This window comes from Syngnathoides biaculeatus, chromosome 2, assembly GCF_019802595.1.
Source record: "Syngnathoides biaculeatus isolate LvHL_M chromosome 2, ASM1980259v1, whole genome shotgun sequence".
Lineage (NCBI taxonomy): Eukaryota > Metazoa > Chordata > Actinopteri > Syngnathiformes > Syngnathidae > Syngnathoides > Syngnathoides biaculeatus.
This window is the reverse complement of record NC_084641.1, coordinates 30,747,299-30,770,991: the sequence shown is the minus strand read 5'-3', so window position 1 is coordinate 30,770,991 and position 23,693 is coordinate 30,747,299. Positions and strand designations below refer to the sequence as shown.

At 46.8% G+C, this 23,693-nt stretch overlaps 3 protein-coding genes across 18 annotated transcripts in view; 2 read left to right on the top strand and 1 right to left on the bottom strand.

The window, feature by feature from the left end:
* LOC133515207 (uncharacterized) overlaps positions 1-7,790 on the bottom strand; it is a 101,313-nt gene extending 93,523 nt beyond the window's left edge. For 8 of the 14 annotated variants that reach the window (XM_061847496.1, XM_061847515.1, XM_061847537.1 and 5 more), the window contains exon 1: positions 5,450-5,859. In XM_061847496.1, the coding sequence (XP_061703480.1) occupies positions 5,450-5,615 (166 nt within the window). In that variant the 5' untranslated portion in view covers positions 5,616-5,859. Of the gene's footprint in view, positions 1-5,449; positions 6,357-7,710 lie in introns of those variants that run through there. The other 6 variants (XR_009798987.1, XR_009798986.1, XR_009798990.1 and 3 more) reach the window with 1 other exon arrangement.
* On the top strand, positions 5,994-16,854 carry dnajc11a (DnaJ (Hsp40) homolog, subfamily C, member 11a). 2 transcript variants are annotated; one of them, XM_061847492.1, is made up of 17 exons: positions 5,994-6,063; positions 7,197-7,357; positions 8,017-8,146; positions 8,229-8,302; positions 8,475-8,576; positions 8,780-8,908; positions 9,002-9,124; positions 10,204-10,277; positions 10,345-10,534; positions 10,618-10,703; positions 10,802-10,918; positions 12,274-12,429; positions 12,528-12,597; positions 12,774-12,831; positions 13,635-13,777; positions 14,957-15,086; positions 16,482-16,854. In XM_061847492.1, the coding sequence occupies exons 2-17, from the start codon at positions 7,286-7,288 to the stop codon at positions 16,505-16,507; spliced, it is 1,680 nt and encodes a 559-aa protein (XP_061703476.1). In that variant the 5' UTR covers positions 5,994-6,063; positions 7,197-7,285; the 3' UTR covers positions 16,508-16,854. The 2 variants fall into 2 exon arrangements, with proteins under 2 accessions (XP_061703476.1, XP_061703477.1); XM_061847493.1 differs by lacking the exon at positions 5,994-6,063 and having other exon boundaries at positions 7,183-7,357.
* A 135-nt stretch (positions 16,855-16,989) lies between these two features.
* Positions 16,990-23,073, top strand: LOC133515181 (F-box only protein 6-like). 2 transcript variants are annotated; one of them, XM_061847495.1, is made up of 6 exons: positions 16,990-18,233; positions 20,377-20,617; positions 20,695-20,809; positions 20,904-20,990; positions 21,990-22,125; positions 22,203-23,073. In XM_061847495.1, the coding sequence occupies exons 1-6, from the start codon at positions 18,162-18,164 to the stop codon at positions 22,347-22,349; spliced, it is 798 nt and encodes a 265-aa protein (XP_061703479.1). In that variant the 5' UTR covers positions 16,990-18,161; the 3' UTR covers positions 22,350-23,073. The 2 variants fall into 2 exon arrangements, with proteins under 2 accessions (XP_061703479.1, XP_061703478.1); XM_061847494.1 differs by having other exon boundaries at positions 20,895-20,990.
* The last annotated feature ends 620 nt before the right edge of the window (positions 23,074-23,693 follow it).

Below are 23,693 nucleotides of genomic sequence, written 5' to 3'. Positions count from 1 at the left end.
GGTAAGCGTTTGTGAAGTTCTCGTTTGGTTTAGTTCGTCAAACTGATAAATCGTAACGGCTTCCATATCCTGTATGTATATACGAACTTTTCGGTCTTGTTTTGAAATTATGCAAACGCCGGGTATTTAGTCATTTGGTACGTGACAACTACTTTGCGTGTAAAATGCTGACTATTGCTCCAAAACACACAGTAGCCGATAACGTAGTCTAAGTTATTATATTTTCACAAATAAGGATTTTAATTAAGTTAATCCGTTGCCATGTTTATTTGAGGCCTATAACTGGTCATAACTTACTTCACCATAAATATAATCTCACAGAGTAAACAGATGCCATAACCAGACAGTACTCAGATGCGTCCAAACCCCGTTTTTGTCACAATTTTCCCAAGATGTCATGAGCAGAACTGCTAAACTTTATGCCGAAAGCCGGTATCCTGCCCTTTAGTTTAGGCACTAAATGCTTAAAATACAAATTGCACAATTGTCTTATCGTCGTTGCAAAACGGCCCATCCCAGATTTTGTGACATCAGAGGTCCGCCCAACGCCCACTAAACCAGTCGTTTTGCAGGTAAGCGAAACGAGGTCAAAGTTTGCAGAGTTTAAGTCATAAACACTTATATTTTCGCGTGAAAACATCAAACAGTATATGCAACAGTTGAACATCTATTTTCATCTAGATGAGCTCATTTCCGTTACAAATTACACATTCCATGCATACACTTTCATGAAGGGTAGCACAGTTTGAGTCGCAGATGAAGACGACATCTTAGTAAAGTACGAAAAGATTCAAGAATGTCTGCTTTGATCAAAGCTGAATGAGTTCAGAATTAAAGCAAGCTAACAAGACGCCGCTCGCTCAAAGTTGAGCTAACAGGTCATTCGACCTTGAAATGAAATCAACATTCGGGAATAATTCATCCATCGAGGCAAAAGTTCTGATACGCCAAACTCTTTGTTTTGTTGCGATTGTTCGGCGAGGCTGAAAAGACGCAGCACCATGCCAGACTTTCCACCCCCCTCCCCCCCCCAACCCGGCTTTGAGCTCGGTAATGGCCGCATGTTGCTTTTTATGGGTGCTAAAATTAAAAAAAAAAAAAAAAAAAAAAAAAAAAAACAACACGACTGCCAAGGGCCCCGACAAAGAGTTCGATGGAGTGCAAATCTCGGGACGTACACAGCGGCCCGCCGAGTTAAGACCGGGTCACGGTCCTTCCGGGTTTAAACGCGGTGGTTCGGGGTCGTCATCTTCCGGGACTGCGAACTACTTAAGAGAGCTCAGCGCTACCTGCAAACCCCCAAAGTCAAAAATGTGCCTGGTGATGCCTTTGAGATGTTTGAAAAGTGGACGGTGTGTACCCCCCCCCCCCCCCCCGTGGGCGGCCTCCGGTGGGGACACTCAAAATAACTTCCTTAGCTCGCCAATGGGACACCCGAGTGGAGGTTGTGCGGATGTTTTGATGAATACGTGACGACGCCACGCGGTGAAGTCATTACAGTACTGTACAAGCACACGAGCAGACGTCTTTTCTTTTTCTTTTTTTTTTTTTTTGGGGGGGGGGTGGACTCAGACAAACGCTTCACGCGGCGGGTGCGCTTGTGTAGCTCAACATCACCCCCTGGCGGGGCTCCGTGCATCACTTCACTTGAGCTGAATTCAGCACATGAAACAGAGGTCATTTTGAGCTCATAAAAATTATTCTCCAAAACACAAACACAAGCCTTTGGAGGGGTTGACTCTGAACACCCGGTAAAAGTCCCGCACATGCCAGGAAACATCAGGATTTCTCTAGAAATGGTGTGTTTTCCTCGCTGTTTTTTTTTTACTTATGACGTAAATGGCAGACGTCTCAGCCCCCACCACCCCACAAAATAATGAGTAAGTAGGCATGTCAGGTTAAAAATAAATAAAAAGAGCCATTATTGTTGAGGTGACTCAATCAAGCTCCTCTTGCGAGATTCTCGTCCCCGTTGAATTTGCGCATCTTCCGCGTTCTACATCAGATTTCCTCGTTTCCTACAATTGCTCGGTTTGTCCAATAGCAGACTAAATAAGTGGACCGGCGTTCGCTTCAAGTTAGTGAGCCTTACGGAATCAGAGGGGTGGGGTGGGGGTGGGGGTGGGGGTGAGGGGCATGACTTTGCTGCCGTCAGCCTCCATCCTCTACGTTTCCACCGTCCGCTGTGATGGCATCCAAGCCTCTCACACATTTGGGCCAAGTACAGTACTCTGGACCTCGGGGGGTGGATACAAAACACCGGCAGCGGTCTTCTCTTGGACTCGCTTAGTTTGCCAGGGTGCTGGTGCATGGCAGGGACGCTCCGACAACGACAAGCCAAAACTCGATGACACGGTTCGTCCGTGTCGGTGTCGGCGCTTTGGCAATCACGAAATGACGACGAGGCGACGGCGAAGGCGGCGGAGGAGGAGGCAAATCGGAGAAGTTGCTCGACGCCGCAAGACGCGCCGCCACCAACTTAGCCCGGGGGGGGGGTCGGGTCCGCGGCAAACCCGCCGCTCGCCACGCTCGGCGTCCGCTCGTCGCGGCGCCAGCGGGCTGGGCTAACGTTAGCCGGCTAGTGTCGGTGTCGCCGCGTTTGCCTTCGCGTGGAAACAACAAACACGCAAACTGTTTGCTTGTTGGTATTTGGTGGGATTATTATTATTTATTTTATTTTTAGAGGTGGGAGGCGAAAACGTCTCCACTCGCGCGCGTCGCCTGCTCGACACTTCCAACTGTCCGCCTGGGAAAAAAGACACGCGCGCGCACGCACGCACACCGAGCAAGTGAATTAATCCTATTATTTTTCTCTTACCTTCCGGCTTGTTTTCGGCAGCCATTTCCCCTTCACGCGCAACATCCTCCTCCTCCTCCTCGCGACCGTGGGTACCACGCGCGTGCACGGCGAGGACAGCACGCGGAGGGAGTGGATCGAGGAGCGGGCGGCGAGTCCGTCCGAACCAGGCCAACTTACTATTGGCTGCCAGGCGGTGACTGACAAAACACACGCACACACACACACACACACACTCACACGCCCCCCCCCCCACCCCTCCCTCCTCACCTAGTATGCGTGACAATTTTACTTCCTGTTCAGACACCTAAGCCTCATTGTTAAATCAAATAAAGATTGTTTTGCAATGGATAATACATAGCAGTGGGCGGGGTTTACGATTGCGTCGTGAATTTTTCGTTCATCCAGTTGCAGCTGATCTGGGGTCCAACCCAGCCACGGCTGGATTCCCACTCGTGGACAATTTAGAGTTTTCAAATGACGCTAATGTGCAGGTTTTGGGGAATGTGGAGGAAGTTGGGGGATCTGGAAGAAAACCCACTCAAGCAAGCACAGAGAGAACATCCAAACGCCACACAGGGAAGGATCAAACCAGAACCTCGGACCTGCTAACCCCAAATATTTTAATGGGGGAAAAAAAATAATGCAAATAAAAGTTGGCCATGAGTGGCATGCCATGCGAGCGGACAACTTGTGACTTTTTTTTCTTTTAATAAAATCGACTCACGTTAGAATAAAACACAAGTTTGAATGAATCTTCAAGAGCTTTCAAACTCCCAGATGAAATTTCCTGTCAAACTAAAACTACAAGTTGTGCATTAAAAACGACTCAACCACATAAACTTAATGGGCAAACCCCCATGATATGCTAAAATTGATAGTAGTGTTGTTTGAGCCCTATAAGCAATGGCTATTTGAAAGCAAATGGTGGGGCAACACATGTAGACAGACAATACCACTATATATATACACACATCTCCATTTTCTTAGCCGCTCATCCCCACAAGGGTCAACGGAGTGCTGGAGGTCATCCCAGCTGTCAACTGGCAGGAGGTGGGTACACCCTGAACTGGTTGCCAGCCAATCACAGGGCACATGGAGACAGACAGTCGGTAATCACACCTACGGGCAATTTAGAGTGTCCAATTAATGTTGCATGTTTTGGGGATGTGGGAGCAAACCGGAGTGCCCACCCGGAGAAAACATGCAAACTCCACACAAGGAGGGGCGGGATCGAACCCTGGACCTCGGAACTGTGAGGCCAACACTCTACAGCACCATCGGGCCACCTTTTAGAAAAATACACACAGCGCCATTGGCTAGCAACCAGTTTCTGTTAATTTTCCTCAACTTAATGATGGAAGGGATCATAAATTACCATCATAATCATTCGTTATTGTTTTACAGGATGGAGGATCTTTCTGAATCCTCATCTCCATTTTCAGTGGCAGTTTTTGTAATGCTGCCCACGGTGGAAGTCTTAGATGGTGGTGGATGTCTCTGAACTTTCCATTGTGCCATTATTTCGGTCTTCCCGCGGGCCGCCGAGCAACAAACGACGCGGCAGAACTCGACCCTTGCCAACAAATTACAGTCTGCGACTCGCACGCATTCAATCCAAAGTCAGCGGATGATAAAACTGCAACTCCTGAACTTCATATCGGGGAACAATATTTGGAGGTGCCACATTATTATACTGTACAATTTTTATTGACCATAAAAAAAAAAATGGAAAGATTGTCAAGTAAGAAACAAAATGTCCCAGCAGCATTACAGTCATGCAAAAAGAGGAAAAAGAAAAGAAATAAAAAGGAGAGACTTTCGGTATATGAGAGGTTGAGGTAACGATCCCCGTCTTCATTGACTGACTGCGCTTGAGCATTTTGGAGACACGCTCTCCGTGCTTTGCTTTTTAACCAGGCGTACATTTGAAATGATAAATATATGAAAGTTAATTGCTCTGGTAATACCGAATATCAACATAGTGCATTGGTCTCCCTTTGCCCGCTGAAACGTCCACTTTGTGAACGCTCCAATGATGCAAAATGACACTTTCGATTGGGCCTTTTTCTGCAACATTGCCTGACCGGCAATGGCAGGAAACTGGTGAAAAGTACAGTAGTTGCACCAGCGCTTAGTCTTTCTCGGGTACTCCGTAATTTGGCGACACACGCCTGAGACGGCAAACTCTGAGACTGAACCAACAGCACCTCTGCTGTTTGCGCCGATGTACTGCATTTGCTTCCGACTCAGTAACTTTGCTTAATCAAAATTCGATTCCAGTCTAGATGTCAGGGTCTGTTGTGCTTTATTTTCTCATTCCTCGTCTCGTGTGCTAATTCTGTTAGCGTTTCCCTTCTACCTTCTGTCGGCCAATCAGTGTCTTGTCCAAGTATTTGTCGTCACTCTGTACGTTTTTAGCTTCCTGGTTTCTTTCAGTTCTTGTCAGAAGTCATGTTTTGTTTCCAGTTCTAGCTTTATTTTTTTTCTATTTAGTTTCCTCTTTTTGAAAATTAAACATCTTTTTGAGACTGCAGCACTCCTGCCTTGCTTCCTCCACATTTTTTTTTTTAACTTTGCCTTCACAACCCCAATCGCGACAATAGACACAGACAGAATCCTTAAATCAATCAATCAATCAATCAGTCCTACCATAAGGGCAATTGATCCTCCGGCGTTCAGCTTTGTCGCACTGCACTACTTGGTTTGAACCCCACTCAATCCTGCCAAGCTCGTACGGCACGGGGCCGGACCCAAACGCGGGAATCCGAGGCAGTGACATGATGTCGAGGATGGTTTTAATCCAGGTAGAGGTCATACACAGGTAAGCAGTCCCCCCCCCCCCCAAAAAAAAAAAAAAAAAAAAAAAAAAAGCAGAGGCACAAAAACACGAGGCAACGGCAAAGGTCCAAAAACATGAAAATGTGGTTGAATTACTTTTAGGCAAAAAAGAAGACTGGACTTAGGTGTGGTGGCACAAGAACAGCGACAACGAGGCCGCCACATAACAAGAAGCCCGTCGGCACAGACTGCAACGGTCTCAACCACGAGCAAGTGGCAAAGTCAAGGCTTCGATGTGTGCCCTAATTAGTGTCAATCCGGTGCAGGGGTGCAGGCGGTAGCTCCGCCCATGGCAGTGTCCTGGCCACGCCCCTGACACGTCATCTTTGGGCTGCAAGTGTCACGTGACCACCGTGTACATGACAAAAGTAACATGACGTGAATCAGCTGAATAAGCAAACGGAGCCAATTCAAAGCAGGTCTTGGTGAGTGAGATTCTGGAGCGAAAGGTCCATTTTCACGTCGTCCAGTGCGTCCTCCTTCTCTTCCGGCGGCGCTGCTGGTCTTGACAATGGTTAAATAACTACAAGCAATCAAAGTCCAGATCGTTGAGCTTGCTGCACGTTGCTGTTGGCGCTCTTGTCAAATCGTGCACTCGAGGACGGCCTTCATCCTTCCTCCTTCCTCCTTCATTCTTCATCCTCATCCTCATCCTCATCCTCCGTGAAAACAGGCTGTGGGCGACCGGTGCCGAGACGGTGCTGAAAGGACAGCTCCTCTGATGCCAGCCGGGGAGGAAAAAAAAATAATACAAATATGAAAAGGGGAAACTTGTCAAGGCATTCATGTGGATTTTGCTCCCGTATGGCGAAGATCCTGTGTTGGGCTATAAATGTTAAAAGTGGTTGGATTAAGGGCTGTAACTGCTATTTTAATCATTGATGAATCTGACAATTACTTTTCAATTAACAGATCCGTGCATCCATTTTTGTTTTTTTTTTTGTTTTGCTTATCCTCACGAGGGTCGCGGGCATACTGGAGCCTATCCCAGCTATCTTCAGGCGCGCCACGAACTGGTCGCCAGCCAATCGCAGGGCACATAGAAACATACAACCATTAACACCTCCGGAAATGAGAGTTCTCACATCCCAAAAACATGCAACATTCACCGGACACTTTAAATTGCCCCGAGGTGTGATTGTGAGTGTGATTGGTTGTTTGTCTCGACGTGCCCTGTGATTGGCTGGCAACCAGTTCAGGGTGTACCCCGCCTCCTGCCCGTTGACAGTCGGGATAGGCTCCAGCACTCCTGCAACCCTCGTGAGGATAAGCGGCTCAGAAAATGGATGGATGGATGGATGGATAAGAGGAATGGAAGATTAATGAATGATATTAAAATGCTCAATACACATGGTTAATTTTAAATATCCATATTTGAAGCCACTATGTTAACATTGGGAATACACGTATGTTAAAATGCAGACAAACTGTATCCGATTATTAGAGGAAAAGGCAAAACAATAACCTCTGTGAAATCCATTTCTGTGAATAACTACAATTTTAAGAGTAAAACCTGTCACCGTGTCGAGCTAAATACAGTAATCCATTTGAAATACAGTAGATCCGCCACGCGAGGTGACGCTAGAGTGCGCCCGCTCTTGTGTAACTGAAAGGAGGTGACGAAGAAGAAATGACCGGGGAGTAAACATGGCGTCCGCCTTAGACGATGATGAGATCGCCAGTGATGACTACTATTCCCTCCTAAACGTCCGGCGAGAGGTACATTTTGCATTAATCTTGCGAAGAACTCATTTGTGCAAACATGCTCAAGCGACTAAGTTTCCCGTCACGTGGTGTTAATTTCTGGTTGCGCGTGCAAAGATGTTTCACGTTAGCCGTTTGGCTAACGTGTGAGCGTGACCCTCGACATTGATTTCTCGACACTTTTTCCAAGTCGCGCAACAAGTTCTTGGCTGTCAGTTTTACTCCCAAGAGCCAACCGGTCGATGAAATTGCGTGGATTCGTGCACGCATAAACTAGTTTGCGCATTACAGGATTGTAAACACCGTGCAGGAGGGCTAGCTTGCTAAAGCTGTCAGTGTCACCATCGACTACACTCAGGTTTACTTACAGCTGATCAGCTTAGACCTCGCTGTCAGGCGATCCGGTGCACATCGGTGCCTTCACTTGACTCTTTCTACAGCAGCGTAACTTCTGATTTGATTTCAATCAAAGTACGTGAGAGGGGGCGGGGGGGGAAGGGGAATCTGTACATTCAGATATTGCACTTACAATGCCACTTTAACAGAAAGACGAGTACAAAAGAAAACATTGAGGAAGATTGGTTTTCTTTGCACTCATGAAACTGTTTGAATAAAATCAGCGGAGACTTTTTGTTTGCCATCATCTCTATATTGACTTGGTCTCGGTACTTCAGGCCACGCAGGACCAACTGAAGGCAGCGTACAGACGGTTGTGCATGCTCTACCATCCAGACAAACATCGGGATCCAGAACTGAAGCGACAAGCGGAGCAGCTTTTTAACCTCGTACACGAAGCTTACGAAGGTAGCACACGACGTGCTGATTTACTGATCGCATCTGGCGACACCAACATTCATGGATAATTTGCTACGTTGTGTTTTTCCAGTGCTCAGCGATCCGCAGGCGCGAGCAATCTATGATATCTATGGCAAGCGTGGACTCGATGTTGACGGATGGGAGGTAGGTGGCTCTAAATTATGAAGTCAACCAGATGTTAAACAACCTTTCCAAAGGTCATTTTATATGTCAACAATATATTCAAAAGAAAATATCAACTAAACATAAAAGGAGGTGCCGTTTTTGCAATTGTCCAGTCGCTTGACGTGTGTCATCCGGTATTTTGTTTTTCCAGGTGGTGGAGAGGAAAAGAACTCCTGCAGAGATCCGAGAGGAGTACGAGCGTCTTCAAAAGGAGCGAGAGGAGAGGAGGATGCAGCAAAGGACCAACCCGAAGGTACGTCCGGAGGCCGGAGGCCGGAGGTCGGAGGTCGGAGGTGGGAAGTCATCTGGAATGACTTTTCAAAGAGCTTGTTCTGCAACGTCATTGGTTTGGAGTGACACGAGCTGGCCGGAATGCAACTTTTAAATGCAAATATAATTACAGCAAGTCAGCTGACTTGATATTGACGTTTTTTCGACGGCTCTCTCTCTTCGTAGGGAACAATTAGCGTGGGTGTTGACGCCACGGACCTCTTTGATCGTTACGAGGAGGATTACGAGGACGTGGTCGCCGGCGGCATCCCGCACGTGGAAATCAACAAGATGCACATATCCCAATCCATAGAGGTGACGCACTCTGGCAGATTGTACGTCACGGCGTGATATCTTTCCGGGCCGCGCGGCAGCTTTGACGAACTCCGCACGCGTGCTCTTCCGCAGGCCCCGCTGACCACAAATGACACGGCCATCTTGTCCGGTTCTCTGTCCACCCACAATGGAAACGGAGGCGGGACTATTAACTTGGCCCTAAGGAGAGTCACCTCAGCGCAGGGTTGGGGTGAGGTATGTGGCTTTGACGTGGACACGACTCGCAAAAACGCAGGAGCGTTGGATTTACCGTAAAACGTCAGGATCCTCTGTAGCCTAATCTTGGAACGTACGCCCAGAGATGTGCCAAGTGTTCTGGTTCCTCCCGATTTTGTTACGGAGCAACAAGCGTGTGGTATCGCGTGGTGCCTGACGGCTTGTGATTGGCTGACACGAGGAATCAGGTGCCGTAGTTCAGGCATCGTAACTTCTGATTGGTCAGTTCCGAACGACCGGCAGTTAGCTCCTCATCGTCCTCGAATCAGAAAAACGGCGACACCCGCAGCGTCACCAAACAATTGCTTGACCGGAAGCGACTATACTATCTGAGCAAAATACAAACACTGGAAAAAAACGGTCACTTGAAGGTATGCAGGCTGTGTCGATTTTCAACTCTTAATGGCTCATCAACAGTCTTTGGTAGACATTTTTGTTTAAATATTGTGTAATGGTCAGGTTTGAAGGCACTCTTGCATTCCTCACAGTGTGCGCACCATCTGGATGATAAGGGGTGGGGGGGGGGGGGGGGAGCGGGGGGGTTACAGGTACCTTACACGTCAATGAAGGCAGCATTCATGAGAAAAGACACATGAGGGTTTTGGTGCAATACATGCTGCCATCCAAGCAGCGTCTTTTTAATGGACGCTTCTGCTCATTTCAGCAAGGCCTGCCAAACCTCATTCTTCACGTGCTAAAACGGTGTGGCTATGTGGTCAAAGGCGGCCGGTATTTGACTGGCTTGCCTGCAGTCCGGACCCGTCTCCCTTTGAAGCTGCGCGGCGCATTATGAAGTGTAAAACACGACAACGGAGACCCCGGACTGTTGAACAGCTGAAACGCTACATCAAGCGAGAATAGGAAAGAATTCCACCTACAAACCTTCAACAATTAGTGTCTTCACTTCCCAAAGGTTTATTGAATGTCATTAAAACAAAAGGTGATGGAACACCGTGGTCAAGATGAGCCTGTTTCAGCTTTTTGGGAACCTGTTCCGGTTCCAGCTGTTTGTGTATTTTTGTATCTGCTGTGCTGAAAAGTTACAATGTGACTTGCAGATCGAGTTTGGCGCCGGGGACACACACGGACCTCTCTTTGGAATGAAGATATTCCGAAATCTGACGCCACGCTTGTAAGACCCTGGAAAAGATGCTTGCTGGGTGATGTAGATTAATAAAAATGTTTCTTTTCCACCCCAGCTTTGTGACAGCGCAGTGCGGACTCCAGTTTTCGTCCCGAGGCGTGCGTCCCGGCGTCACCACCGTGCTGGCCCGCCACCTCGACCAGAACACGATGGGCTACTTGCAGTGGCGTTGGGGGATCCACTCGTCCATGAACACCAGCATAGTCAGGGACACCAAGAGCAGCCATTTTACCGTCGCAGTGCAGGTGTGCCTGCCTGCGTGCGTGCGTGCATCACATCCATATTTGTTTGGCAACCATCATCCGCAACCTTCGCATCCTCTTTGCAGCTGGGCATTCCACACACTTTTATGATGATGAGTTACCAATACAAGTTCCAGGATGAAGACCAGACGAAGATTAAGGGCTCAATAAAGTACGTTGTCGCAAGATAAAGTCATATTTTTGTGACTCCGCCGCATATTTTGGATGCTTCGCACATTATTAGTATTCATTTTTGCGTGCGCGTTTTAGGTCTGGTTTCTTCGGGACCGTGCTGGAGTACGGCGCTGAGAGGAAAATCAGTCGGCACAGCATTTTGGGCGCCACGGTCAGCGTCGGGGTGCCTCAAGGTGTCTCGCTCAAGGTTAAGTAAGTCCCGCTTTTATCTATTTTCGTAGATTCAAGAAGGTGCCTCACAGCCGTTCGAGACACGAGGGAGGTTTGTTAATTTGTTAGTCAGTGGAGAAATTTGTTGCTAAATATATTTTACATGGATACCGTAATTCCCGGCCTCCAGAGTGCACCTGGTTACAAGCCTCACCGAGTAGATTTGTAAAGGAAATACCATTTGGTACATACATACGCCGTAGCTGTGTAAAAGCCGCAAGTGAAACGTTTAACGCTAACGCTAGCGCTAATGCTTACAGGGCTGGTTAAAACAAAACATTAACATTAACACAGTAAATATCACTAAGACACGCCAGTAACACCGCACCAACACGCAAGCACAGCGCTAATGCTAGTGCACCGCTAACAGGGCCGGTAAAAGTTACTTCCTCTGCACATATATTCCACCGGTCTCTTTCTTACCTTTTCTGCTCGAGTCCACCCGAGCGGCCGTTGGGAAAAAATGCACAAATCAAAGCGTGTGAAAAAACCTGCGGCTTGTAGGCTAAAAATGATGGTAATTGGTGATAACGTGCAAAGGCTGCGCGCTCATTGGTGGGCTTTAGCATTTTTTTTTTGGCTTGTTCTGTTGGAGCGCGGCATGGAAAAGCCTCACAACAATCTTGGGGGAATCGCAGGAGGCTTTCAACGGATACGTGTAGAGTCAAATGTTACGGAATGGCCGTATTTGACCGAAATGACTGAACGTAGACTCGCAACACTGATGGTTCCTGTTCCTGGATAGTGTCCCGCATGACTGGCGCATCCACATTGACGCCACCCGGCTGCCAAGTTTTCTTTGTGTCTGATGGCAACACATTTGCGAGGAGTGCACAAGGCAAGACGATGTCAAAGGCAGACATTGAAAAACGGGATGAACACTTGTCACAGAGTTCTGGCTGGTTTTGGTGGCGGGTAAACCACTTTGAACAACAAAATAACGGGCCCGTTGATACATTTTTAGAGCGATACAGTCGAAGCCAGATGTTGTGAATCCACGGCGTGAAATCACGCATTTCAGCTTTTTCCTCACTGTCCGAAGTCAAATCAGACTAAACGTCTCCTGTTTCAGGTCAGCCAGGATCACCAGAATTTTGTAATTTTGTTAACTAATGGGAGAATGTTGCATTATTATATTATAAGATTACGTTTATATTAAATGGAAAGGCCTCACCGCTTCTCATTTTTTGGCACAATCATCCCTGACAAATGTGGATCTCGATGTCGCTTCGGGCCGCCACAATTCCACAATCCGCTTCCTGGTGTGATCAAAAGCGATATGACACAATTCATCTGGCCGGCTGTAAGTAATAAACGCGACCGGTGTCCCTCCGCAGACTGAACCGAGCCAGCCAGACGTATTTCTTCCCGATCCACCTGACTGAGCAACTCCTCCCAAGTGCTGTATTTTACGCCACAGTCGGACCGCTGGTCGTCTACCTCGCCTTGCAGCAACTTGTTATTCGGCCCTACGTGCGGGCCCAGAAGGAGCAGTAAGAAATCCTCCATTTTGATTTCTTGCTCGGGGAAGCGTCGCATGCATTATTGCTGCTTTTTTTTGTTTTGTTGCCTCCAATCCATCTTTGAACAGAGACCTGGAGAAACAGCGCGAGAGCTCGGCCTCGAACATCGCCAAGAAGAAGCAGGAGGCGGAGGCCGCGGTGAGCCCTTCGCGGCTTCGTTACAGATGTAGCCGCTGTGTATAGACACGCGGCAAGTGTTAAAAGCTTGCGCTAACGCCGACGGAACGACAGAGAAAGTCTTTGTGATTTCACGAAGGCGTAAGATCCGTCGCATCTCACGTTTACTTTCTGTCTGCCTTTTTCCGTCTGTGAAGGTGTTGCTCATGCAGGAGTCCGTGCGAAGGATTATTGAAGCCGAGGAGTCTCGAATGGGTATGATGAATTTGGACCGCCCGCAAAGATTCTTGTCGCAGGGCTCGGCAACCTTTTTGAGGCCGAGTGCTACTTCCTGAGCACCGGTCGTACGAAGGGCTACGTCATCTGTTTTCGGCAGATTTCAGACTCGGTTCATTACACCTGCGTGAAATATTTTCGTTTTAATTCATTGTAGTCAATGACATTGCAGGTATTTTAAAATTTTAATTCACGAAAGCGAGTGGGATTCAGAATTTAAAAGCACAAATAATAGCAACAATTTGTAGGCTATGGTATTTTTAGAACATAGCTCGCGGAAACCGCGTCAGTGACCCCGGTTCTACAACATGTCGGGAAATGCTTCAGTTCTCGAGAATTTGAGTGGTTGATGCTGCGCCTCTTTATCTCCCTCTGGAGCACATTAAAACTTTCCTGTGATTTTATTTTCCGAGTTATGCGGCACTCTAGACGAGGTGAGCATTTTTGGAAGGGCGCTAATCAGCGTTACTTTTTGCTGCTTTGAAGTCAACCCTTGTCAAATACTTGAAGCAAGACCATTTCGTTTTGTGCTGCGGGAATGCAGCAAGGTTGTACTTGATCGTCATTATTTATTGGCTAGCAGACTTTGCCCCCCCCCCCTTTTTTTTTTTCCCCCCAAACAACGATCCGACGTTCCGCACGTTAAGCACAGTTGAAATAGATTTGAACTGCCCCCAGTCCGGTAGAGTCCCAAGTGCGCTGTTTGAACGCCGTCAGTCGCGTTTGGACAAGTAAGACGTTCCGTTCGTGCCCTTGTTCAACCGCCTCCGGTTCGAAACCAGGTCTCATCATCCTCAACGCCTGGTACGGCAAGTTTGTGACCGACAACAGCCGAAAGCACGAGAGGGCGAAGGTGATCGACGTGAGCGTGCCGCTGCAGTGTCTGGTGAAGGACTCCAAACTCATCCTGACTGAAGCCGCAAAGGTACGAGAGCGCGTTCGCAACTTGCTGCCGAAAATGAGGCGATTGCACAAATGCATTCGGTGACAAGAGGGACGCTACGTTTGCAAGCGGATAAATGTTTTGATTTAGTTCTTATCAATGGCTACGAATTGGACAATGTTCTGGAGAATTCCGATGGCACTTCTCTTGTTTGTCCTCTGGGAAGCAGGAAGTAGCCTGCTAGCTAACAAAAAAATGCTCAAAACACTTGAATCGAAAATCATTTTTCCCTTTTGAAATGAATGACGAAGTGCCATCAACCCACACACAAAAAAAAATTGTAATTTGCTTTTTAATGAGAAAAGTAGCACACAATAATATTGCACTTTATCGAAAGGTACAGGAATGACATAACGGAAGTTTTTTTTACATTTTGCATCAACTCGGTTCCATTGTGCTGCTCCTTTTGGTGTGCCCACATTGGCCACCTGGGGGGGCTAGTATAAGACAGACAGATGGCACATGGCCACAACATCTTTCTTAGCTCTTTCCTCCCCTCACAAATATTAGTTGTTCTTTGTACAAAATGAAGTATATATAAACTGTGGGCACTGTTGCATTGTCTGGCTACATGTGTTGCTGTACTCTTAGGGTTCAAATATCTGTTGACTGCAAAATGGATGCTATTAATTTGCCCGTCAATGGAATTTTCCAGTATGGTTTAGCTTTCCTGTCAGGTTATTTTGTGTAATTTCTTTTGCTTGACGTTTGGTTCAACTGGGAGTGCCACTAAACATCTTCTTTTTTTTTTTTTTTTTGTTCATAACTTCTATCTGCCAAACTTCTGCTTGTTGTGAAGCAAGTCGAACTAGCTGTCACCACGCGGCGCTCGTTTCTCAACTCTGGGCTCTCAAGTCCTCAGCGGCAAAAAACAAAACAAAAAAAACAAAAAACGTCTGAAGGGCGGCTTGTATCTGGGGGAAAAAAAAAAACCAAAACAAACAAACGGAAAAAACATGCAAGTTGGGTCAGAGCGGAATTGTCGCGCACCACTGAGCAGCGACGCAGCGCTCCGCCATTTTTTTTCTTTGACCCTCAACAGTCCAGCCGTGGCGGACGTGTAGTTGTCGTGCAGTAAATCTGTATCCTACCACAGTTGTATTCCCGTGACTGTTTTTTTTCACTATCTTTGCGGTTTCCTTTCCCCCATGTGTATTTTAGTCGGGCCTCCCCGGTTTTTATGACCCCTGCGTGGGGGAGGAGAAGAGCCTCAAGGTGCTGTATCAGTTCCGTGGCGTCATGCATCAAGTCCTGTCCGGAGACTGTGAACCACTCAGGATACCAAAGCAATGTGAGTCGCTCGCTCGTAGCGCCGAAGACGCTTTTCCCCCCCAGTGGTCCGGTTACCATTGTGGGGCTGACTTTACGGGAAGGACGGTGGCCAAAAAAAATGGTGCCCGAGGCCAGTCGTTTGCCCGTTTTGAGAGCTTGTATGTCCAATTTCACTAAATTGATTACATTGAATGCAAGTGACAGACGGCAATGAAATGCTCTTCCGCTGCCTCCACACATCACGACGTCGAGTACGAGGTGCCGCGAAGGTCGCCACCTTTTTTGTTTCAAGTATCATTTGAGGCCATCAGCGATTCGATGGCTTTCGTTCCGATTTTTCTGAGCCTCTCATTGTTGCAAAATCTTCACCTGGCAAGACGTTTTGCTGTCTCCGGCTGCAGTTCGGCAGCAGTTTTAGGAGCGTCGTGGCTGTCACGCTGCTCCATTGAGGAGTACAGTTGACGCTACACCTAACTTGCAGGAATAATTGCACAAATAACGGACAGGAAGTCGGCTTTCTTCTGATCAGGAGGACGTGAGAGACGACGGGCCAGTTACGGTCTCCAAACCCGTTCTCAAGGTCAAAAGGAAGGAGGGGTTAGCAGATGAAATGAACAAAGGTACAGTTTTTGGTGATGACGGAGTTGTCCTTGGCCACTTCTCGGAAGCCACTGTTGCATCTGCGTGTAGGAGCTCGTCCTGTGAACGTGACTCTTCGAAGCGAGGATGATACTTTGGCTTTGTCGCGAGTCCAGAATAAATACATTCACGATATCTCAAAAACAAGATCTGTGCTTGATAAACATGCAGGAGAAGGCCTGCTACTCCAATCTTTGTTGGGGGGGGGGGGGGCAAAATCCCAGAGGGGCCGTTTGCACAAAATTAGGATACTGCATTGGAACTCAGTCAACATGTACAAAAGCTCAATTGATCAACGTATGGCTTTAGCAGGACAGACTTCGGGTTGGTTCAAAGGCCACAAGAAAAACACGATGTTCAACAACCTCAAAGTTAAAATGTTGTCAAGAAACTTATCAAGGAGAGCCTTATTTGTACTACAAAGTTCTCAAAATGGCGCAATTTTGCAAGGCTGCGCCAATGTCCACAGTTAGCCAAGGAAAAGGCAAAGATGTGCTCGGAAAAGCCTTAAAATGCTGATGGCCTCACGTCTATCCAAAGAATACCTGAAATGAAATTGGGGGGCATCGGAACGTTTGGGACAACCTGGCTCAAGACTGCCGGTTTACTTTTGACCATCGAACCTTTCGAAAAAAGACGCATGTGATCGACCTGATCTGTTTTCAGGTTCCTCGTGTTTGTATTCGCCAGCGAACCACACGAGCACGTTTTGACGCTTTGAATTGTGAGGTTCCGTGCGTGTTTGACTCCTCTCTGTGCTTCCTCCTCTTCGCAGCTCACAGGATCGACTCGGACACATAGACCAAAAATCCACAGCGCTCAGCTGTCAGACAGAGAAAACCCGTATTCATCTTCGTTTTAGACACGACTGCGAGCAAAGTCCCATTGATCGTTGGTCTTTATATTGATCGGTAAAAGATGCAGAATGGGCAAATCCGACATGACAGAGGCGGAGCCCGCTTGAAATGTGACACTGAAATTGAATCAATGACGACCATCTTCTGGAGACCTCGTCGGTGTACATTTACTTTTGTTAAGGTGTCTTTTTTTTTTTTTTTTTGGATCAATTTGTTTGACATTGCAGTGCCTATGTGATTTAAAACAATTGCACCTATTTGTATGCCATATTATTAAAAATCTGGCTCGTATTTAATTGTGCTTATTTTTCTTCTTTTTGGTCACTATTGGGAAAAAAAAAACAGCCTTTGATGTGGCACAGGACGCTTCTTTTGTTTCCCCACACAGTTCAGAATCAGAATCGGCTTTATTGGCCGACTCCCTTCAAAACAAAGATAAAGATGCAAGACGATATGACAAAAATATACATTCAAAACAACAACAGAGAAGTTGTGACTAAGCTATTTAAGGTTGTGAGCGGAACTGTATGGTAATATTGCAGCAACGACCGTCGTGCAGTTGTTCGTTCGTGGGTCACATTTTCGGCATGAACAAATATAAAGATCATTTTGGGTTTTTTTTTTTTTTGTTTGTTTATAAATCCTCCATCCATATTCTAATCCACTTATCCTCACTAGGCTCGCGGGAGTGCTGGCGCCTATTCCAGCTACCATGTTTTGCACACTCGTCTAATGCGTAATTTAAATTTCAGCAATAAAGAATACTTGCTAATAATTGTGTTACGTTCATAAATCTCGTAACTGGGAAAGATCGAATTGAGGCAACTTCACTGGTTGAATTTTATGAAAACGTTCAAAAATGACTTGGCAACCGTGCTAAAGGCTAACAATATTTCTCATCCCACATATATTTAAATATTAAGACGGTATGAGTGTCACGTGAGGATATCCACATCCGGTCATATTTGTTTACATTTTAGGGGGTTGATGCGAAGTGAAACAATAAATACAATAAACACAACAAAAACAATACAACAAAATGTGGTACGAATACTTACTGTCCACGCATTTACTACGTTTTGTATGTTAAATGTTACATTTAAAATGTTAGAATGAATACGGCCGAATTGACATAGGGCATTTTTTTCCCCAGTAAATTAACTACGGTAATATATATATATTCCATTTAAGTTTGTAAATTGTCATCTCGTGGTTTGTTACCCTCGTACATTGAATTTCCAGTAAATGAATCTTTTTCCGGGAAAGGCAATGACGTCATTGGGTCCAAATCCGGAACTTGTGGATTGGCCAATCATCGAGGACACCCGGAAAAAGGCGATTTTAAGTGTGTTACAGATAGTCTGCTGGATCTACCGGGCGGGCGGAGTTCGTAGCTGTTGCTTTGGCCGCCCAGTTCGGGTACGGAAGTGACGGAGGCGGAATCGCTCATGACTGACACGTCTAAAAATGTCTTCTTGGAGGTTTCGTTTTGACTTGCGCGAAAGTGACAAGCCGAGCTCGTCCAACGACATTTTCTGAGCGCCACACTCACAGTTTCGATTTTCTGCGTCGTCTGTGAGGCGTCAAGTGGACGTTCGATGGGTGCGAATCTGAGCTCTGACCGCGTCGCCTCGGAACGTATTCCGTCTTCTGTTGCCAGCATGTCAAAGGTACGGGTTGGTGCTTCAATGCATGCAAAAAAAAAAAAGTCGCAGTTGGGCAAAATTCACCGTTTCGAGCTCAAATTATTGATTTTTATTTCTATCCGTTATCTATAATTGTCCATATCCAATGAGTGTTTCCCGGAAGCGAGTTTTCTTTTCCTCAGATGATCCGGGGAAAACCGCGCCCCCAAGCCATTTGATTGGTCCCTGCAGCGCCCTCTTCTTCTCTCGGCTGCTTCTGCCTATTTGGCACCGAGTGCACGACACGCGACACCTTCGGTCGCCGAGGGAAATGCTTAACCCCCGCTGACACTGTGGTACCAAATTGGAGGTAGTATTTTGCGCCAATAGGACACAGTCATTATCCAAATATGGATTCCTTGCAGGATTCAGGGATTATTGTGCCATGATTGAAGTGTGTTAAGTAGAAACTATGATTTCATTGTGTTTGATGGGCTGTGGATGGCCGTCGAGATGGAGATGCTTAAACTATTGATGTGAAGTTCGTGTTGTAACTTTAGCTATTCTTTTTTTTTTGGCTGTGAGTTATTCTAGCCTATTATCCAGCGACTTTTGTTCTTAAAGTAATTGCAGCAGCGACAGTGTACCTTTCATGACAGAAAAATTTCCGACTTTTTCAGACCAAAATGACCATTCTCGAGATAAGCGCAAATCCGTAGAGAAAAGAAAGGATGAAGATCGAACGAGGGCAATTGACAAGGATGCTGGAATCAAAAAAGTGTTTCAGACGGGCACGGCTTGGAAAAAGGGGAACCGAAAACGGTATCAGCACGTCTAACCGAACACGTAGAAAAAGTGGACATTCCCGGCAAAGTGTTCCGATAGGAGCAAAAAGTATCCAGGAGGAAAGGCAACAACAACTCAAAGTGCAGCAGCGTTAATGCGTTTCGGGCTGTGATAATCATATTATCCATTGTTTTGGGATTTTCGTTCAGCCACCGAAGGAGGCGCACTCGAGGTAAAAGCGAGGGACTTTGCAGGGACCAATCAAATGGCTTGGGGGCGCGCTTTTCCCCTGATCATCTTCGGAAAAGAAAAGTCGCGCGCGGCGGTCGCTGTCGGTCCTCAGTCCAATAGAGATCGTGTACTACGTCATAAAAATCACGGGATTTCTTTGTTTACGTCGCCATTTTGCCGGTCACTCAAAGCATGGTTGCAAGTTAACGCCATTGAAAATGTCTTATAGCACGACACTGAGTTTTGTCCGATACTGTTGAACATTTCCAAAGTGATGATAAATAAAGGTACATGGAAAAATTGGAGACACTCGGCATCGAGGATCAATGTTAAAACTCCAAAGTCGATACTTTCGACGAGAAGAAATTGGACTGCTGATTTGCTCTCCTGTCTCGGACAACTGGATCTACACGTGTATCTGGGGAGTAAGTCGTCGAGATTTATACACAAGTGTTTGGAAGCGTATAAAAATCTGGACGCGTACAAATACTCTGTTCTCAATCACGAATGAATCCCACGTGGTGATGGAGCCACTCAGATTTTTTCAGTACAAATACCAATGTTTAAATAAATGACCCCTGATTTTACACAAATTCGCGTTTGTTAACCATGATTGGGGGGGGGGGGGGGGACGAGGACAGGGAGTCGTCACCTCCCGTACACGGAAACGTATTGCTACCACACGCTTACCTTCGTAATGTTTTTAAATGAGTCTACTTGCTGTTATAAATACCTCTTGATAATTTGAGAGTAGGAAGAATAATTCCTAGCTGAAATGAAGCGATCGCTACACAGTTGTACACAGTACGCTTTACAGGAAACAAACCAAGTCCGTTTGATCGTTCGTTCTAGTCGCTTGGAAGCCGAAACGGAAGCCTTGTGTCACTCCGTCCGTCGATCCGCTGACGGCTATCCGAGGTCGGGTCGCGGGGGGTGTGGCGTTCTGTCACCCGCTCGTGAAGATTGGCGAACGACCAATGGGCCGCCAGCGTCGTCAGAGAACTGAGTGATTGGTGTCCCGAAGAACTGAAGAGCGCTTTGTTTGCGGACTCCTGAGTGATTTTAACAGGAAGTGAATTTGGTGAATCCATGAAATTCAAGACAGGAACGCTTGCGTGAGTGACAAATGTCTCTCGCTCCTGTTTGGACTTGGTGCTGCGTTCTCGTTCAGGTCTCGGTTCCTCTGGAGGTCCTGGAGGAGATCTTCTTGAATCTCCCCCCTCAGCAGGTGGTCCACACTTGTCGCTTAGTGTGCCGCCAGTGGAGAGAAATCGCCGACGGCCAGTCGCTGTGGCGAGACCGATGCCGCAGGGAAGGTCACCATCACCAGCGCGAGGTCCCCGCCGACTGGAGGATCTTTTACTTCTTGTGCGAGAAGAGACGGAATCTCCTCAAGAACCCTCGGGCGGAAGGTCGGGAAGGGAAAGAGGCCGCCGTCGCTCTGCCGTGTTGGACTTTGTCGCAGTTTGTCGCTCTTTTGTCTTTCCAGATCAAATGAAAGATTGGCAGATTTTGGACAACGGCGGTGACCAGTGGAAAGTGGAAGCCGTCTTCGTGGCGCACCCCGACCACGCCGTCAAGAACAGCTTTGTGACTTCATACGGGTCGGCGAGGGCACGGGCGGGCGTCCGTCTTGACGTACATTCGGAACAATTGGAGGTCGTTATAGTGGTTTTTTTTTCCCCCCAGGATGTGCAGGAAGTCCCAGCTGATTGATTTGAAGTCGGAAGGTTACAACGCGTCGTTCATGGATCGCTTGCAGCCGCGCATCAAAATATCCGATTGGTGAGGGCAACAACCGCGCACAGACGTCCGCACAACACAATCATCTCTTTCTTTATTTCATATCATTCGGTAGAATTGCGTTTGTTTTTCATATTAGTGGAGCCTCATACTTGATGCCACGTGCAGGTATGGTTATCGCCAGAAATGAGCACCTTTCCACGATCTATTCTGCTCATCCTCACTAGGATTGTGACCGATGGTAACTTCATTTATCTCAGTAGTTCATTTAAAAAAAAATTGAAACGTGTGTGTGTGTGTGTGTGTATATATATATATATACACACACACACACACACAGTAGATGGTACATTACACCAAGTAAAATTGGTCATAAATTGATTTTGTGTAGTCTGGATGAGGTTGAACGGTGGGTGGCTGGTTATCATCCATCCACCTCATATTTCTGTAGATGAGGGTTGAAATCTGCCTCGCCTGTGTGGAGTTTTCCCCGTTCTCTCTGGTGACCCCCGCATCCCGAAAACATGCACGCTACAGGAGTTGAAGCCTCCAAATCGGTTGAACGCGATTGCGACGGGTTGTTTGCGATTGGCCGGCCGTGTGCCGGGAACGTTTACTTAGCTATGATTAGCTCCAGGACGCCCCGCAACCTTAATGAGGATAAGCGATTCATTTGGATGAATATACCTTGCAGCTGCTTTCTGAAGAAATTTTCAGTTTTTGTCAACGATGGGCCTATGAAACCCTTCAAGACTCCCCAAATGAATTTGACTTGTTTACATAACAATGCAAGTGATTTTTTTTTTAAATTTAATTTAAAAATTGGCAAAAATTATTTTTAATAAAAAACTATACTATCACGTATGAGCTTCACTTTTTCAGATGAACGATTGGGAAAAAAAAAAAAAAAAAAATTGAAAATGGCATTTGACTGGGGACTGGTTTTGCAGTTCCAAAATGGATCTTTCCTAACGTGAGCATTTTGGCTTTTCGGACAGAACGTTTCAACCCGACTTTGGCTTTTGTCCGGTCCCGCCTCAGGTACGCCCCTCGATGGGACTGCGGCTGTCAGTACAAGATCCACGTGGAGCTGCTGAGTCAAAAGAAGAAGCCCATTCAAATCTTTTCCCCCGAGGAGATTTTTTTTGAGCAGTGGAACGACGGGAACTGGAACCAGGTACGAACGCCGCCTGCGCGTCTTATGTTGCGCATTCAATGATGACCTGCCCCCCCCCCCCCCCAACTCCACTCCAGATAACCCACGAGTTCCAGAACTACGGCCCAGGAGTGCGCTACATTCGCTTTATCCACGGAGGCAAGGACACGCAGTTCTGGGCCGGGTGGTACGGCATTCGCCTTACGGACAGTTGCGTTGAGATATGTCCTGCCCTCGACACGTAGTTCTCCTTTTTTCGCCAAATGCTAAAAAATTCCAGGACTGGCGTCCCAAAACGTGTTCGGTATTTCAAATCTGGACTCTGCCGCGTTTTCCCAGCCTTCGAGCACCGCTGGAAGGATTTTTTTCCAGGGATCTCCCGCAGCGCCGTCGTCGCGTCCTTCTCATCGTCTCTTCCGCGACTTCAAAACAGGTCCGGGAGTCACACGAATCCAAGGTTAAGTGAGCTAGCTCCAGAGCGGTTCTGACACCAGTCCTGGAACCTTTTTGACACACTTTGTTTAATGCTTCCTGCCTGGCTTTTGCGTGATATTGCACAAATTTCGCTAATGTCACTTGAGGAGCATCTTGTTACCGACAGCAAATGAGATCTTATTTTGCGTGGCATCAAGCCAAAGAAAGCAGAGCTAACGCTTTCATATTTCTTTCGGTGAAGTAACAATATATATCGTGGTCACGTGACGTTTTATTCTTCTGCTTTGACTTGGAAGTCGAAACTTGAGATTCCGGCGCTGTCAATTACAAAAATAAAAAGAAAATCCGCTTACTTTAATGCTGACAAATAGCATACACATGGGTGTGTATTCTTTATCCTCTGCAAAAAGCTCCTTTTAGTTCAGCTTTCCGAGTTCCTCCGCGTACATTGCTACAAAACTGAATATATCCGTATGATCGTTATTATGCTGTTCCCAAGTGGCCCCAAGTCTCGATGCTTCAGGCGCGGGGGGGGGGGGGGGGGGGCTAAAACAGATTATAATCCTTCTCATTAATTTCAATATGAAACGATGATTTGAGATGAGTATTTGAGGTTCAAAACTGCATGATCATCACAGAATGAATTCAACTCTTATCTCAAGGCACCACAGCAAAAGTATAACAGTTAGCCGGGCGCCATTCTGCCTAGTAAACAAACTAGCAAAATATCTTTGGACTTGGTCCTCAGACACTGCCTGACGCACTTTTGAGTTTTGAAATGTTCGTGCTTTGACTTGGACCGATTTCAAGGCTTTCCCACGATGGCTTCTGTCGTCAACGCGTACGAGGTCATTCCCCGCATAAGCAAGTTTCCTCTTGTAAAGGCAAAGTCACCTATTTTCCGTTAGAGGCGCCGGTTTTAGCTCATTCGTGAATACGGATGACGAAGACGACGTACATTTAAACGTACGGTAGATCCTTCCGGTGATGTCAAAGTCTTTGTTTTGACGCGGTTTCGCCTTCCCGTCGAATTCTACAGCCGCCAAAGGTCAGACTCAACCGTGCGCTGATATCGTGTCAAATCAAAATGGCGTTAACAGCGTGGAACATTACACAAAAAAAAGCTCAATGTTTTTGGCTTGATTTTATTGCTC

What these genes read in the sequence shown, in the direction of transcription:
- LOC133515181 (XM_061847494.1), top strand. Translation starts at nt 18,162, where the DNA reads ATGGGTGCGAATCTGAGCTCTGACCGCGTCGCCTCGGAACGTATTCCG. An exon ending in CGCATCAAAATATCCGATTG is followed by an intron (nt 20,991 to 21,989) that starts GTGAGGGCAACA and finishes GTCCCGCCTCAG; the next exon opens with GTACGCCCCTCGATGGGACT. An exon ending in ACGACGGGAACTGGAACCAG is followed by an intron (nt 22,126 to 22,202) that starts GTACGAACGCCG and finishes ACTCCACTCCAG; the next exon opens with ATAACCCACGAGTTCCAGAA.
- dnajc11a (XM_061847492.1), top strand. Translation starts at nt 7,286, where the DNA reads ATGGCGTCCGCCTTAGACGATGATGAGATCGCCAGTGATGACTACTAT. An exon ending in CGTACACGAAGCTTACGAAG is followed by an intron (nt 8,147 to 8,228) that starts GTAGCACACGAC and finishes GTGTTTTTCCAG; the next exon opens with TGCTCAGCGATCCGCAGGCG. An exon ending in TCGATGTTGACGGATGGGAG is followed by an intron (nt 8,303 to 8,474) that starts GTAGGTGGCTCT and finishes TTGTTTTTCCAG; the next exon opens with GTGGTGGAGAGGAAAAGAAC.